Raw genomic sequence first — 16482 nt, forward strand, 5'->3', positions numbered from 1 at the left:
CCTAGCTCTCTGGCCAACCTAGCTCTCTATCCAACCTAGCTCTCTGGCCAACCTAGCTCTCTGGCCAACCTAGCTCTCTATCCAAACTAGCTCTCTATCCAACCTAGCTCATTGTTTTGGCCTTATGGTATTGTGTCATGAGTCTGGCCTCTTACTATGGTCCTCTGCTGCCACCTGGTGGATATTCAGATAATACATATTGGATTGAAAGAACAGCAACGACATACTTACTTTATATCAAATACATGTTTTAATAGAAGTACCTCTTCATACAGATGCAACACCATAGTATGAATGTCCGCTCTTATTGAAGCACTTGTAGGAACAGAGTTGAACACGTACAGGGATGGTCTGAGAACTCCTCATCTTCATGTCCTGAAGGAGAGATCAGTAAGACAGTTGCTTGGCTCATGCTTGGCTTATACGTGGTGCTGTGTGTCTATAGATTGTATACCATTGAAACCGGTGATGTAGTAGGAAGAAAAAATATGTGTTTACCTTTCACTACACCAACGATTGGAACCATAAGCACAAAGTAAGTTCATTTTGGAGATGACTGATAACTTGAAATATAATGTTTTGAGTCCGTATATGTATCAGAATGAAGTATAAATTATTTGATGTGTAAATGAGCAATAGTGTAGGCTACATAGGGACTGGGGCAGCTGGCTACTGGTATCCCCTATGAACTTAGTCTCTGTCTTGTACCATGTTCTGTATTTCTGTCTAAGTAGTGTACTAGGTAGGGGACGCAGATAATCTCAGTTACCGTGCCTTCCTGAGATATATACAGTATCTCACAAAAGTGAGTACACCCCTCACATTTTTGTAAATATTTGAGTATATCTTTTCATGTGACAACACTGAAGAAATGACACTTTGCTACAATGTAAAGTAGTGAGTGTACAGCTTGTATAACAGTGTAAATTTGCTGTCCCCTCAAAATAACACAACACACAGCCATTAATGTCTAAACCGCTGGCAACAAAAGTGAGTACACCCCTAAGTGAAAATATAATATATTGGCTTTGGATAGAAAACACTCTAAAGTTTCTAAAACTGTTTGAATGGTGTCTGTGAGTATAACAGAACTCATATGGCAGGTCAAAACCTGAGAAGATTCCATGCAGGAAGTGCCCTGTCTGACAAGTTGTTGTTCATCTTGGCTCTTTTTATTGAAGACTGAGGATCTTTGCTGTAACGTGACACTTCCTACAGCTCCCATAGGCTCTCAGAGCCCGGGAAAAAGCGGAATGATATCGAGCCAGCCTCTGGCTGAAACACATTATCGCGTTTGGCAAGTGGCCGATCAGAGTACTATGGGCTTAGGCGCGTGCCCGAGTCGACCCCATGCTTTATTTTCTTTCGTCTGTTTACCTAAACGCAGATTCCCGGTCGGAATATTATCGCTTTTTTACGAGAAAAATGGCATAAAAATTGATTTTAAACAGCGGTTGACATGCTTCGAAGTACGGTAATGGAATATTTAGAATTTTTTTGTCACGAAATGCGCCATGCTTGTCACCCTTATTTACCCTTTCGGATAGTGTCTTGAACGCACGAACAAAACGCCGCTATTTGGATATAACAATGGATTATTTGGGACCAAACCAACATTTGTTATTGAAGTAGAAGTCCTGGGAGTGCATTCTGACGAACAACAGCAAAGGTAATAACATTTTTCTTACAGTAAATCTGACTTTGGTGAGTGCTAAACTTGCTGGGTGTCTAAATAGCTAGCCCTGTGATGCCGGGCTATCTACTGAGAATATTGCAAAATGTGCTTTCACCGAAAAGCTATTTTAAAATCGGACATATCGAGTGCATAGAGGAGTTCTGTATCTATAATTCTTAACCTGTTGGTTCTAGGGGGCAGCATTTGCACGTCTGGATAAAAAAAATGTACCCGATTTAATCTGGTTACTAATCCTACCCAGTAACTAGAATATGCATATACTTATTATATATGGATAGAAAACACTCTAAAGTTTCCAAAACTGTTTGAATGGTGTCTGTGAGTATAACAGAACTCATTTGGCAGGCAAAACCCTGAGACATTTTCTGACAGGAAGTGGATACCTGATGTGTTGTATTGACTTTAAACCTATCCCATTGAAAAACACAGGGGTTTAGGAATATTTTGGCACTTCCTATTGCTTCCACTAGATGTCACCAGCCTTTACAAAGTGTTTTGAGTCTTCTGGAGGGAGATCTGACCGAACAAGAGCCATGGAACGGTGATGTCCCATTAGACACCTGGCGCGCTAGTTCATGTTGGGTACCCTCGTTCCAATACGTTATAAAAGAGTATGCATTCGTTCACCTTGAATATTATTCATGTTCTGGTTAAAAAAGGCCCTAATGATTTATGCTATACAACGTTTGACATGTTTGAACGAACGGAAATATATTTTTTCCCCTCGTTCATGACGAGAAGTCCGGCTGGCTTACATCATGTGCTAACGAGACGGAGATTTTTGGACATAAATGATGAGCTTTTTTGAACAAAACTACATTCGTTATGGACCTGTGATACCTGGAAGTGACATCTGATGAAGAGAATCAAAGGTAATGGATTATTTACATAGTATTTTCGATTTTAGATCTCCCCAACATGACGTCTAGTCTGTATCGCAACGCGTATTTTTCTGGGCGCAGTGCTCAGATTATTGCAAAGTGTGATTTCCCAGTAAGGTTATTTTTAAATCTGGCAAGTTGATTGCGTTCAAAAGATGTAAATCTATAATTCTTTAAATGACAATATAATATTTTACCAATGTTTTCTAATTTTAATTATTTAATTTCTGACGCTGACTTGACTGCCGGTTATTGGAGGGAAACGATTTCCTCAACATCAATGCCATAGTAAAACGCTGTTTTTGTATATAAATATGAACTTGATAGAACTAAAAATGCATGCATTGTCTAACATAATGTCCTAGGAGTGTCATCTGATGGAGATTGTAAAAGGTTAGTGCATCATTTTAGCTGGTTTTATGGTTTTGGTGACCCTGTCTTTGACTTGACAAAACATTACACACAACTCTTGTAAATGTACTGTCCTAACATACTCTAAATTTATGCTTTCGCCGTAAAACCTTTTTGAAATCGTAAAACGTGGTTAGATTAAGGAGATGTTTATCTTTCAAATGGTGTAACATAGTTGTATTTTTGAAAAATTTGAATTTTGACATTTATTTGGATTCAAATTTGCCGCTCTTGAAATGCACCTGCTGTTGATGGAGTGCACCACGGGTGGCACACTAGCGTCCCACCTAGCCCCAAGAGGTTAAACCTATCCCATTGAAAAACACAGGGGTTTAGGAATATTTTGGCACTTCCTATTGCTTCCACTAGATGTCACCAGCCTTTACAAAGTGTTTTGAGTCTTCTGGAGGGAGATCTGACCGAACAAGAGCCATGGAACGGTGATGTCCCATTAGACACCTGGCGCGCTAGTTCATGTTGGGTACCCTCGTTCCAATACGTTATAAAAGAGTATGCATTCGTTCACCTTGAATATTATTCATGTTCTGGTTAAAAAAGGCCCTAATGATTTATGCTATACAACGTTTGACATGTTTGAACGAACGGAAATATATTTTTTCCCCTCGTTCATGACGAGAAGTCCGGCTGGCTTACATCATGTGCTAACGAGACGGAGATTTTTGGACATAAATGATGAGCTTTTTTGAACAAAACTACATTCGTTATGGACCTGTGATACCTGGAAGTGACATCTGATGAAGAGAATCAAAGGTAATGGATTATTTACATAGTATTTTCGATTTTAGATCTCCCCAACATGACGTCTAGTCTGTATCGCAACGCGTATTTTTCTGGGCGCAGTGCTCAGATTATTGCAAAGTGTGATTTCCCAGTAAGGTTATTTTTAAATCTGGCAAGTTGATTGCGTTCAAGAGATGTAAATCTATAATTCTTTAAATGACAATATAATATTTTACCAATGTTTTCTAATTTTAATTATTTAATTTGTGACGCTGACTTGACTGCCGGTTATTGGAGGGAAACGATTTCCTCAACATCAATGCCATAGTAAAACGCTGTTTTTGGATATAAATATGAACTTGATAGAACTAAAAATGCATGCATTGTCTAACATAATGTCCTAGGAGTGTCATCTGATGGAGATTGTAAAAGGTTAGTGCATCATTTTAGCTGGTTTTATGGTTTTGGTGACCCTGTCTTTGACTTGACAAAACATTACACACAACTCTTGTAAATGTACTGTCCTAACATACTCTAAATTTATGCTTTCGCCGTAAAACCTTTTTGAAATCGTAAAACGTGGTTAGATTAAGGAGATGTTTATCTTTCAAATGGTGTAACATAGTTGTATTTTTGAAAAATTTGAATTTTGACATTTATTTGGATTTAAATTTGCCGCTCTTGAAATGCACCTGCTGTTGATGGAGTGCACCACGGGTGGCACGCTAGCGTCCCACCTAGCCCCAAGAGGTTAAAATAATTGTTATGTTTTTTGTGAACGTTTATCGTGAGTAATTTAGTAAATTCACCGGCAGTGTTCGGTGGGAATGCTAGTCACATGCTAATGTAAAAAGCTGGTTTTTGATATAAATATGAACTTGATTGAACAAAACATGCATGTATTGTATAACATAATGTCCTAGGTGTGTCATCTGATGAAGATCATCAAAGGTTAGTGCTGCATTTAGCTGTGGTTTGGGTTTATGTGACATTATATGCTGGCTTGAAAAATGGGTGTCTGATTATTTCTGGCTGGGTACTCTGCTGACATAATCTAATGTTTTGCTTTCGTTGTAAAGCCTTTTTGAAATCGGACAGTGTGGTTAGATTAACGAGAGTCTTGTCTTTAAAATGGTGTAAAATAGTCATATGTTTGAAAAATTGAAGTTTTTGCATTTTTTAGGTATTTGAATAACGCGCCACGGGATTACACTGGCTGTTGAGTAGGTGGGACGGTTAACACGGACCCTGGATCATTGCTACTCTCCTCCCGGGACGGCTACAAGGCCCTCCCCTCCCTCCGGTAAATCAGATCACGATCTCCATTGTGCTCCACCCCACCTATAGGCAGACACTTAAACAGGAAGTACCCGTGGTAAGGACTGTTCAACGTTGGTCTGACCAATCGGAATCTATCCTTCAACATTGTTTAGATCACACGGAATAGAAAATGTTCTGGGTCGCTTTTGAGAAAATAGTATCGACGTATACACTGACTCTGCGACTGATTGCATAGAGGATGTCCACTGTGTCCAAATAAAAAAAACTTGGATAAACGACAGCATTCCCGCAAAACTGAAAGCGCCATTTAACCAAGGTGACTGGGAACATGGGATGTGTACAAACAGACCAGCTATGACATCTGTAAGGCAATCAAAAGAGGCAATTTAATAACGACTCAGACACGAGACGTATGTTGCAGGGACTCCAGATAATCAAAGATTATAAAGGGAAAGCCAGCCATGTTGCGGACACCGACACCTCACTCCTGGACGAGCTAAACACACTCGCTCAGAGGAAAACAATACTGAGCCGCCGACAGGGCCCCCGACGTTCACAAGGACTGTGTGCTCTCTTTCTCCGTGGCCGACGTGTCTAAGTCATTTAAACGTGTTAAACACCGGCCCAGACGGCATCCCAAGCCGCGGCCTCAGAGCACGTGCAGACCAGCTGGCTGGAATGTTTACGGACATATTCAATCTCTCCCTATCTCAGTCTGTTGTCCCCACTTACTTGATGTCTACCATTGTTCCTGTACCCAGGGAAGCGAAGGTAATGTCTATTTTTTGGGGGATTATGTGTGTATAGTGTTTTGTTGATTTAATTGCTAGGTATTACTGCACTGTTGAAGCTGGAAACACAAGCATTTCGCTGCACCTACGATAACATCTGACAATCTGTGTATGCAACCAAAAAAAAACGTTGATTTGATTTGTAGTGCACTATGTAGGGAATAGGGTGCCTGGTCAAGGTGGTGCACTATGTAGGAAATAGGGTGCCTGGTCAAGGTAGTGCACTATGTAGGGAATAGGGTGCCTGGTCAAGGTAGTGCACTATGTAGGGAATAGGGTGCCTGGTCAAGGTAGTGCACTATGTAGGGAATAGGGTGCCTGGTCAAGGTGGTGCACTATGTAGGAAATAGGGTGCCTGGTCAAGGTAGTGCACTATGTAGGGAATAGGGTGCCTGGTCAAGGTAGTGCACTATGTAGGGAATAGGGTGCCTGGTCAAGGTAGTGCACTATGTAGGGAATAGGGTGCCTGGTCAAGGTAGTGCACTATGTAGGGAATAGGGTGCCTGGTCAAGGTAGTGCACTATGTAGGGAATAGGGTGCCATTTGGGACGTATACTCTCTGTAACTGTACCTTCCTGAGGTTGACGAAGCGCACACACTCCAGCCAGGTGGTGAGGAAGGGTTGGAGGCAGAGGGAACAGCTGCCCCAGTCAGCCAGCAGCAGGCTCAGACCAGGGTGGTACGACAGAGCCTTGTGGACCACACCGAACCTACTCTTGTCCTCCGCCAGGATCCGACGAGCAGACAGCTCCTGGAGACAGAGATACAGGGATGGCAACGGCTCAGTGCTACTGATGGTGTGTTGTTGTGGTGTGTTGTGGTGTTGTTGTGGTGTGTTGTGTTGTTGTGTTATTGTGTTTTTGTGGTGTTGTTGTGTTATTGTGTTTTTGTGGTGTTGTGGTGTTTTTGTGGTGTTGTGGTGTTGTGGTGTTGTTGTGTTGTTGTGGTATTGTGGTGTTGTGGTATTGTGGTGTTGTGGTGTTGGGCAATGATCAGTTGAATCAGGTGGTGTGTTGTTCCAGTTTGTTCCAGTTTATTTGTCACATGCACAGGATACCCATGGTGCACCCAGTCCAATGAAATGCTGACTGCAGGTTCCCTCTCCATAATGCCATAGCAATAACAAATAGGAAGTAGAAACAAAACCAACTGAATCGAATATAACACAAATTTAGCATTTACTGAAGGGCTGGAATGAAAGCCTGCACTCCCTGTACCCCTGCAGGACTGGCAGACCCCTGATGTAGTCTATATATCACCCTGTACCCCTGCAGGACTGGACACCCCTGATGTAGTCTATATATCACCCTGTACCCCTGCAGGACTGACAGACCCCTGATATAGTCTATATGTAACCCTGTACCCCTGCAGGACTGGACACCCCTGATGTAGTCTATATATCACCCTGTACCCCTGCAGGACTGGACACCCCTGATGTAGTCTATATATCACCCTGTACCCCTGCAGGACTGACAGACCCCTGATGTAGTCTATATGTAACCCTGTACCCCTGCAGGACTGGACACCCCTGATGTAGTCTATATATCACCCTGTACCCCTGCAGGACTGACAGACCCCTGATATAGTCTATATGTAACCCTGTACCCCTGCAGGACTGACAGACCCCTTATGTAGTCTATATGTAACCCTGTACCCCTGCAGGACTGGACACCCCTGATGTAGTCTATATATCACCCTGTACCCCTGCAGGACTGGACACCCCTGATGTAGTCTATATATCACCCTGTACCCCTGCAGGACTGACAGACCCCTGATGTAGTCTATATGTAACCCTGTACCCCTGCAGGACTGGACACCCCTGATGTAGTCTATATATCACCCTGTACCCCTGCAGGACTGACAGACCCCTGATGTAGTCTATATATCACCCTGTACCCCTGCAGGACTGACAGACCCCTGATGTAGTCTATATGTAACCCTGTACCCCTGCAGGACTGGACACCCCTGATGTAGTCTATATATCACCCTGTACCCCTGCAGGACTGACAGACCCCTGATATAGTCTATATATCACCCTGTACCCCTGCAGGACTGGTCACCCCTGATGTAGTCTATATATCACCCTGTACCCCTGCAGGACTGACAGACCCCTGATATAGTCTATATATCACCCTGTACCCCTGCAGGACTGACAGACCCCTGATGTAGTCTATATGTAACCCTGTACCCCTGCAGGACTGGACACCCCTGATGTAGTCTATATATCACCCTGTACCCCTGCAGGACTGGACACCCCTGATGTAGTCTATATATCACCCTGTACCCCTGCAGGACTGACAGACCCCTGATATAGTCTATATATCACCCTGTACCCCTGCAGGACTGACAGACCCCTTATGTAGTCTATATGTAACCCTGTACCCCTGCAGGACTGGACACCCCTGATGTAGTCTATATATCACCCTGTACCCCTGCAGGACTGACAGACCCCTTATGTAGTCTATATGTAACCCTGTACCCCTGCAGGACTGGACACCCCTGATGTAGTCTATATGTAACCCTGTACCCCTGCAGGACTGGCAGACCCCGTATGTAGTCTATATCACTAATGACGAGAGCTTAAAGAAGTACCTTCAATGACAGCACCTCCACAGCTTGAACAGACTCCATCAGCTCGCTCTTCACAAATGGGTTTCCTTCACAGAGCAGCTCCTTCAGGGTCAGAAACTGGAACTGTAGACGGCAGCACCGTCAGTCCTACCTCCTCTAGCAACTGTAGACGGCAACACCGTCAGTCCTACCTCCTCTACCAACTGGGCAACACCGTCAGTCCTCCCTCCTCTAGCAACTGGGCAACACCGTCAGTCCTACCTCCTCTACCAACTGTAGACGGCAACACCATCAGTCCTCCCTCCTCTACGAACTGTAGACGGCAACACCGTCAGTCCTACCTCCTCTAGCAACTGTAGACGGCTACACCGTCAGTCCTACCTCCTCTACCAACTGTAGACGGCAACACCGTCAGTCCTACCTCCTCTACCAACTGGGCAACACCGTCAGTCCTACCTCCTCTACCGACTGTAGACGGCAACACCGTCAGTCCTACCTCCTCTACCGACTGTAGACGGCAACACCGTCAGTCCTACCTCCTCTAGCAACTGTAGACGGCAACACCGTCAGTCCTACCTCCTCTACCAACTGGGCAACACCGTCAGTCCTACCTCCTCTACCAACTGGGCAACACCGTCAGTCCTACCTCCTCTACCAACTGTAGACGGCAACACCGTCAGTCCTCCCTCCTCTACCAACTGGGCAACACCGTCAGTCCTACCTCCTCTACCAACTGTAGACGGCAACACCGTCAGTCCTACCTCCTCTACCAACTGGGCAACACCGTCAGTCCTACCTCCTCTACCGACTGTAGACGGCAACACCGTCAGTCCTACCTCCTCTAGCAACTGTAGACGGCAACACCGTCAGTCCTACCTCCTCTACCAACTGGGCAACACCGTCAGTCCTACCTCCTCTACCGACTGTAGACGGCAACACCGTCAGTCCTACCTCCTCTACCAACTGGGCAACACCGTCAGTCCTACCTCCTCTACCAACTGTAGACGGCAACACCGTCAGTCCTACCTCCTCTACCAACTGTAGACGGCAACACCGTCAGTCCTACCTCCTCTACCAACTGTAGACGGCAACACCGTCAGTCCTACCTCCTCTACCAACTGGGCAACACCGTCAGTCCTACCTCCTCTAGCAACTGTAGACGGCAACACCGTCAGTCCTACCTCCTCTAGCAACTGTAGACGGCAACACCGTCAGTCCTACCTCCTCTACCAACTGTAGACGGCAACACCGTCAGTCCTCCCTCCTCTACCAACTGTAGACGGCAACACCGTCAGTCCTCCCTCCTCTACCAACTGTAGACGGCAACACCGTCAGTCCTACCTCCTCTAGCAACTGTAGACGGCAACACCGTCAGTCCTACCTCCTCTACCAACTGGGCAACACCGTCAGTCCTCCCTCCTCTAGCAACTGTAGACGGCAACACCGTCAGTCCTACCTCCTCTACCGACTGTAGACGGCAACACCGTCAGTCCTCCCTCCTCTACCAACTGTAGACGGCAACACCGTCAGTCCTACCTCCTCTAGCAACTGTAGACGGCAACACCGTCAGTCCTACCTCCTCTACCAACTGGGCAACACCGTCAGTCCTACCTCCTCTACCAACTGGGCAACACCGTCAGTCCTACCTCCTCTATCAACTGTAGACGGCAACACCGTCAGTCCTACCTCCTCTACCAACTGGGCAACACCGTCAGTCCTCCCTCCTCTACGAACTGTAGACGGCTACACCGTCAGTCCTACCTCCTCTACCAACTGGGCAACACCGTCAGTCCTCCCTCCTCTACCAACTGTAGACGGCAACACCATCAGTCCTACCTCCTCTACCAACTGTAGACGGCAACACCGTCAGTCCTCCCTCCTCTACCAACTGTAGACGGCAACACCGTCAGTCCTACCTCCTCTACCAACTGTAGACGGCAACACCGTCAGTCCTACCTCCTCTAGCAACTGTAGACGGCAACACCGTCAGTCCTACCTCCTCTACCAACTGTAGACGGCTACACCGTCAGTCCTACCTCCTCTACCAACTGGGCAACACCGTCAGTCCTACCTCCTCTACCGACTGTAGACGGCAACACCGTCAGTCCTACCTCCTCTACCAACTGGGCAACACCGTCAGTCCTCCCTCCTCTACCAACTGTAGACGGCAACACCGTCAGTCCTACCTCCTCTACCAACTGGGCAACACCGTCAGTCCTCCCTCCTCTACCAACTGTAGACGGCAACACCGTCAGTCCTACCTCCTCTAGAAACTGTAGACGGCAACACCGTCAGTCCTACCTCCTCTACCAACTGGGCAACACCGTCAGTCCTACCTCCTCTACCAACTGTAGACGGCAACACCGTCAGTCCTACCTCCTCTACCAACTGGGCAACACCGTCAGTCCTACCTCTTCTACCAACTGTAGACGGCAACACCGTCAGTCCTACCTCCTCTACCAACTGGGCAACACCGTCAGTCCTCCCTCCTCTACGAACTGTAGACGGCAACACCGTCAGTCCTCCCTCCTCTACCAACTGTAGACGGCAACACCGTCAGTCCTCCCTCCTCTACCAACTGGGCAACACCATCAGTCCTACCTCCTCTACCAACTGTAGACGGCAACACCGTCAGTCCTCCCTCCTCTAGCAACTGTAGACGGCAACACCGTCAGTCCTACCTCCTCTACCAACTGTAGACGGCTACACCGTCAGTCCTACCTCCTCTACCAACTGTAGACGGCAACACCATCAGTCCTACCTCCTCTACCAACTGTAGACGGCAACACCGTCAGTCCTACCTCCTCTACCAACTGGGCAACACCGTCAGTCCTACCTCCTCTACCGACTGGGCAACACCGTCAGTCCTACCTCCTCTACCAACTGTAGACGGCAACACCGTCAGTCCTACCTCCTCTACCAACTGTAGACGGCAACACCGTCAGTCCTACCTCCTCTAGCAACTGTAGACGGCAACACCGTCAGTCCTACCTCCTCTACCAACTGGGCAACACCATCAGTCCTACCTCCTCTACCAACTGGGCAACACCGTCAGTCCTACCTCCTCTACCAACTGTAGACGGCAACACCGTCAGTCCTACCTCCTCTACCAACTGTAGACGGCAACACCGTCAGTCCTACCTCCTCTACCAACTGGGCAACACCGTCAGTCCTACCTCCTCTACCAACTGGGCAACACCGTCAGTCCTACCTCCTCTACCAACTGTAGACGGCTACACCGTCAGTCCTACCTCCTCTACCAACTGGGCAACACCGTCAGTCCTACCTCCTCTACCAACTGTAGACGGCAACACCATCAGTCCTACCTCCTCTACCAACTGTAGACGGCAACACCGTCAGTCCTACCTCCTCTAGCAACTGTAGACGGCTACACCGTCAGTCCTACCTCCTCTACCAACTGTAGACGGCAACACCGTCAGTCCTACCTCCTCTACCAACTGGGCAACACCGTCAGTCCTACCTCCTCTACCGACTGGGCAACACCGTCAGTCCTACCTCCTCTAGCAACTGTAGACGGCAACACCGTCAGTCCTACCTCCTCTACCAACTGGGCAACACCATCAGTCCTACCTCCTCTACCAACTGGGCAACACCGTCAGTCCTACCTCCTCTACCAACTGTAGACGGCAACACCGTCAGTCCTACCTCCTCTACCAACTGTAGACGGCAACACCGTCAGTCCTACCTCCTCTACCAACTGGGCAACACCGTCAGTCCTACCTCCTCTACCAACTGGGCAACACCGTCAGTCCTACCTCCTCTACCAACTGTAGACGGCTACACCGTCAGTCCTACCTCCTCTACCAACTGGGCAACACCGTCAGTCCTACCTCCTCTACCAACTGTAGACGGCAACACCGTCAGTCCTACCTCCTCTACCAACTGGGCAACACCGTCAGTCCTACCTCCTCTACCAACTGTAGACGGCTACACCGTCAGTCCTACCTCCTCTAGCAACTGTAGACGGCAACACCGTCAGTCCTACCTCCTCTACCAACTGGGCAACACCGTCAGTCCTACCTCCTCTACCAACTGTAGACGGCAACACCGTCAGTCCTACCTCCTCTACCAACTGTAGACGGCAACACCGTCAGTCCTACCTCCTCTACCAACTGGGCAACACCGTCAGTCCTACCTCCTCTACCAACTGTAGACGGCAACACCGTCAGTCCTACCTCCTCTACCAACTGGGCAACACCGTCAGTCCTACCTCCTCTACCAACTGTAGACGGCAACACCGTCAGTCCTACCTCCTCTAGCAATAACATCTTCATATTCTGCTATATCTTGTTGTTGTACTGTAAATAATAGTGTTGAAGACAAACGGTACATACATCGACAGGAAACATGGATAAACGGTTTCCAGCCACATCCAGCACTCTGAGCTTCATCAACCCAATAACACCCTGAATGGAAAAAAAGGACAGGTTTTAAAAGACAGTAAACCATCAGGTCATGAAACAGTATCATTCAGCAAAAACTGACTTAACAATGAAACCTAAGAAAGTGTAAGATCGGTAACCTCAATTGAAGCAAGGCCAGTGAAAAATGACACAGGGACAATATGAAGAACGAAACCTAAGAAAGATAAAACATCAGACATTTAAGTAGAGTCAGAACAACACCTACCTCTGGTAATTCTGAGAGGTTGTTTCTTGCCAGATATAATCTGTCCAGTTGTGACAAACTATATATCTGTTTGGGCAGTCTAGCCAGCTTGTTGTTGGTTAAATTAATCTCAACCATTTTCTTGAGAAAACCTATTTCTACAGGAAGTTCCTCCAATTGGTTGTCCAGTAAACTGAGGGTTTCTATGTTAGAAAGACTGAGAAAAGAGAAAAATGTGAGAATTACGAGATAATTCTATATTTAGCCTAATCTCGGTTAACCCGGGAACTAAAATCTTAAGTAATTTGGTCAGATGCCCAATATGTTTACATAGGCAACCCAATTCTGATTAAAACATTTTTTACACTGGTGCGAAAAGATCTGATGTGATTGGTCAAAAGACCAATTAGTGTAAACATATTGAGCATCTGACCAAATTACTCCAGATTTTAGTTCTGGATTAATCGAGATTTCACTAATTGGACTTTATTTTTTTTTTACCAATCAGATCAGCTCTGCAATAGCCTGACGACTCACTCTAAATGATTCCGCTGCTCTGTGGTTCGCTACATACTCCAGTCTGAGACTGACATCATTGAAGTCGTTTTGTGGTGACTAGGAGCACGTACAAAACAAAGTCATCAGCAATTGGAATCGTCTCTATAATCAATCAGACTATCAATGACGGAATTTTCTAACCGCCGCATTACCCACGTGTTCAACCCATCGGTTTCTGGACCAATCAGATGGCCTGAATGTGCTTGCGTTCAGTGAAGGGTCTGGGTGGGGGGGGGGGGGGGGGGGGGGTACTCAGGTCCAGACTGACGTCTGTGGGTGTGGCGTGGTGTTTGGCCAGAGCAAGGAGTCTGGGTAGCCAGATAAACTCTGAAAAAGAGCTGATGTGATTGGTCAAAAGAACAATTAGGTTCGTGGGATATATATATATATATATAATTTTTTTTGGTTGTTTAAATTGAGCTGCCTGTGTAAACACAACCTATGTTGTCTATTCCTCTGTCATGTACAGGCTTACTGTATGAATCACAATTAGGCTATTAGTCAACGGTACCTTTTAATCTCTGGTGGAAGGACTGTGATCCGATTGTGGTTCAGATTGAGGAGAGTGAGGTGATGAAGTCCTTCTGCAAGATAAAAATATACAGTGATGAATCTGAGTGTGTGTGATGATGACGAGTGATTCTGTACAGTACCTATTTAAATCGTCATCCATATCGACAGCAACATAGCTTACCTAACACCTCAGGTGACAATCTTGTAATGTGGTTTCCAAACAAATACAGTTTTTTCAAGGAGTTCAGGTACCTCAGAACAGATGGGATCTCCTCCAGAGAATTATTCCCCAAATTAAGTTCTGTCAACTTTTGCAGTATGCAACAAAAAAAAAAGAATACAAACCCCCCCCCCCAACATAAGCAAGATAAATACATCGGTTAAATAGCTAGCAGGCAAGTGAAATAAGCTAAGACATAACTGTACTATAGCTAACAAGCTAACAAGGTGTTAGCATAGCAGTGTAGCTAGCAGGCTAAACGTTACTCACGGATTGTAACGTCTGCAGTTCCACGGGCAGAGTTGTAAGGTAATTATTGTTCAAATAAAGGATCAAAACATGTGTCAATCTAGCAACCGATTTGGGAACTTGGGTCATTTTCTTCGAGCTTAAATCGAACGACTTTGAGTTAGCTTTCAAAGCTCTAATAACCAGGTTGTTAGCCATGATTTGTTAATAAAACGGGAATCAAAACAAACGCAACGAGGCGAGGCCGGTTCCCATGGAAACCAGATCTGTCTCTCTCTCTCTCTCTCTCTCTCTCTCTCTCTCTCTAATTCAGGATGAAAACTTCTCCTATTTCCTTCTGGACATCCCTCTTTTTATTAAAAACATAAATGTATCGTTTTTAAACTTCAGGACCATTTGTAGCTATTATAAAAGCATATCCCTAACCTCATCGCACGTTTAAATAAAGTTGAAATAAAAATTCAACAGGATAATATGCTAGTAATGTTGCATGAATGTCTTTCCAGCGGAAATGAAAGTGGAATTGAAAAACATTTTTATTGTATGAGATACTATTGTTTATCTCTGAGTTTAACTAGCCTGGGTTTATATGTGTGGATAGCGACTCTGCTGTTTGAGGATGTTTTTGGGGGGGCACAGTCGATAGTGATGAAGGTCGAGGGTTCAAGACCTGCCCCCTGCCTGTTTCATTACAATACATACAGAAAACACCATCGGCCTTTGATATATTGCAGTCATTAGAAATAACACCACCAAAAAAGGTTTTTAATAGATAACATTTCCATGGTGATTTTAGAAGTATTCACAAGCACTGATGAAGGATGTACAAAGTTACTTCCAATTCTTCCTCAGCTCACTGAGATGGTAACTATTCTCTCAGTCCCCACATAGTTAGGTGGTGGTATTACATTTTAGTAATTTAGCAGACACTCTTATCCAGAGCAACTTACAGTAGTGAATGCATACATTTCATGCATTTTTTCAAACTTACTTTCAATTTTTTGTACTGGCCCCCCGTGGGAATCAAACCCACAACCCTGGCATTGCACACACCATGCTCTATCAACTGAGCTACAGGGAACACCGTGCTCTACCAACTGAGCTACAGGGAACACCGTGCTCTACCAACTGAGCTACAGGGAACACCGTGCTCTACCAACTGAGCTACAGGGGACACCGTGCTCTACCAACTGAGCTACAGGGAACACCGTGCTCTACCAACTGAGCTACAGGGAACACCGTGCTCTACCAACTGAGCTACAGGGAACACCGTGCTCTACCAACTGAGCTACAGGGAACACCATGCTCTACCAACTGAGCTACAGGGAAGACTATTATTTTCTCTCTGCCTTTCTCTCCTCCCCTCGCATTCCTTGGACGGCAAGTCTGTGTGTATGCAAGGGGTCTCTGGGAGTGAAATCATTTTGTCATTTGACTTTGTGAATCCATATGTTTTACATTGGTGGGTTCCAACATTTTTTTTCAACTTCCACCCATGCTTGACTTTATTGTTCGTTATAATTTAACTCAATGCGTCTCGGCTTTCTTCTCGAAGTTCCTTCAGACGTTCCACTGAGTTGTAATGTTCTCCCAGTCCATACGCATGATGCATGTAACTGAAAAACAATATTAACAATTAAAAAGGCACAATTTATAATTTGGCTTCATTTGTTTTTCAACAAAATGGCAGCCGTCGTCACTTGTTTATCTACAAGGCTGAAGAATGAGGTTTGGAGAATTGTAATCACTCAAATTAATTGGTAGACGAAGCTGGGGTAGTTTGGAGGTGACATGGTACTAACATATTGGGAGACTTGTCAAATTCCTCTCCAAATGATTATGGATTGGAGAATCAGCTTGGAGCACTTCTATTGGCAGTTGAAGGACCTGTGTCGGAGGTCTCAGCTGTTAGAAAACAAAGAATCATTTAAATTTTTTGTC

General features: G+C 45.6%; 1 protein-coding gene across 2 annotated transcripts; it reads right to left on the bottom strand.

Moving 5' to 3' along the window:
• Window positions 1–231: 231 nt before the first annotated feature.
• On the bottom strand, window positions 232–14802 carry lrrc69 (leucine rich repeat containing 69). Of its 2 annotated transcripts, XM_014178855.3 has the most exons (8): window positions 14563–14802; window positions 14254–14380; window positions 14071–14143; window positions 13023–13218; window positions 12728–12799; window positions 8394–8495; window positions 6373–6552; window positions 232–375 (listed from the first exon to the last, which is right to left on the bottom strand). In XM_014178855.3, exons 1-8 carry the CDS (start codon window positions 14737–14739, stop codon window positions 268–270), a joined length of 1035 nt encoding a protein of 344 aa, XP_014034330.1. In that variant the 5' UTR covers window positions 14740–14802; the 3' UTR covers window positions 232–267. The 2 variants fall into 2 exon arrangements, with proteins under 2 accessions (XP_014034330.1, XP_045565764.1); XM_045709808.2 differs by lacking the exon at window positions 14254–14380.
• Between the last annotated feature and the right edge of the window lie 1680 nt (window positions 14803–16482).

The sequence above is a fragment of the Salmo salar genome, chromosome 27 (genome assembly GCF_965601325.2).
Source record: "Salmo salar chromosome 27, fSalSal1, whole genome shotgun sequence".
Classification (NCBI taxonomy): domain Eukaryota; kingdom Metazoa; phylum Chordata; class Actinopteri; order Salmoniformes; family Salmonidae; genus Salmo; species Salmo salar.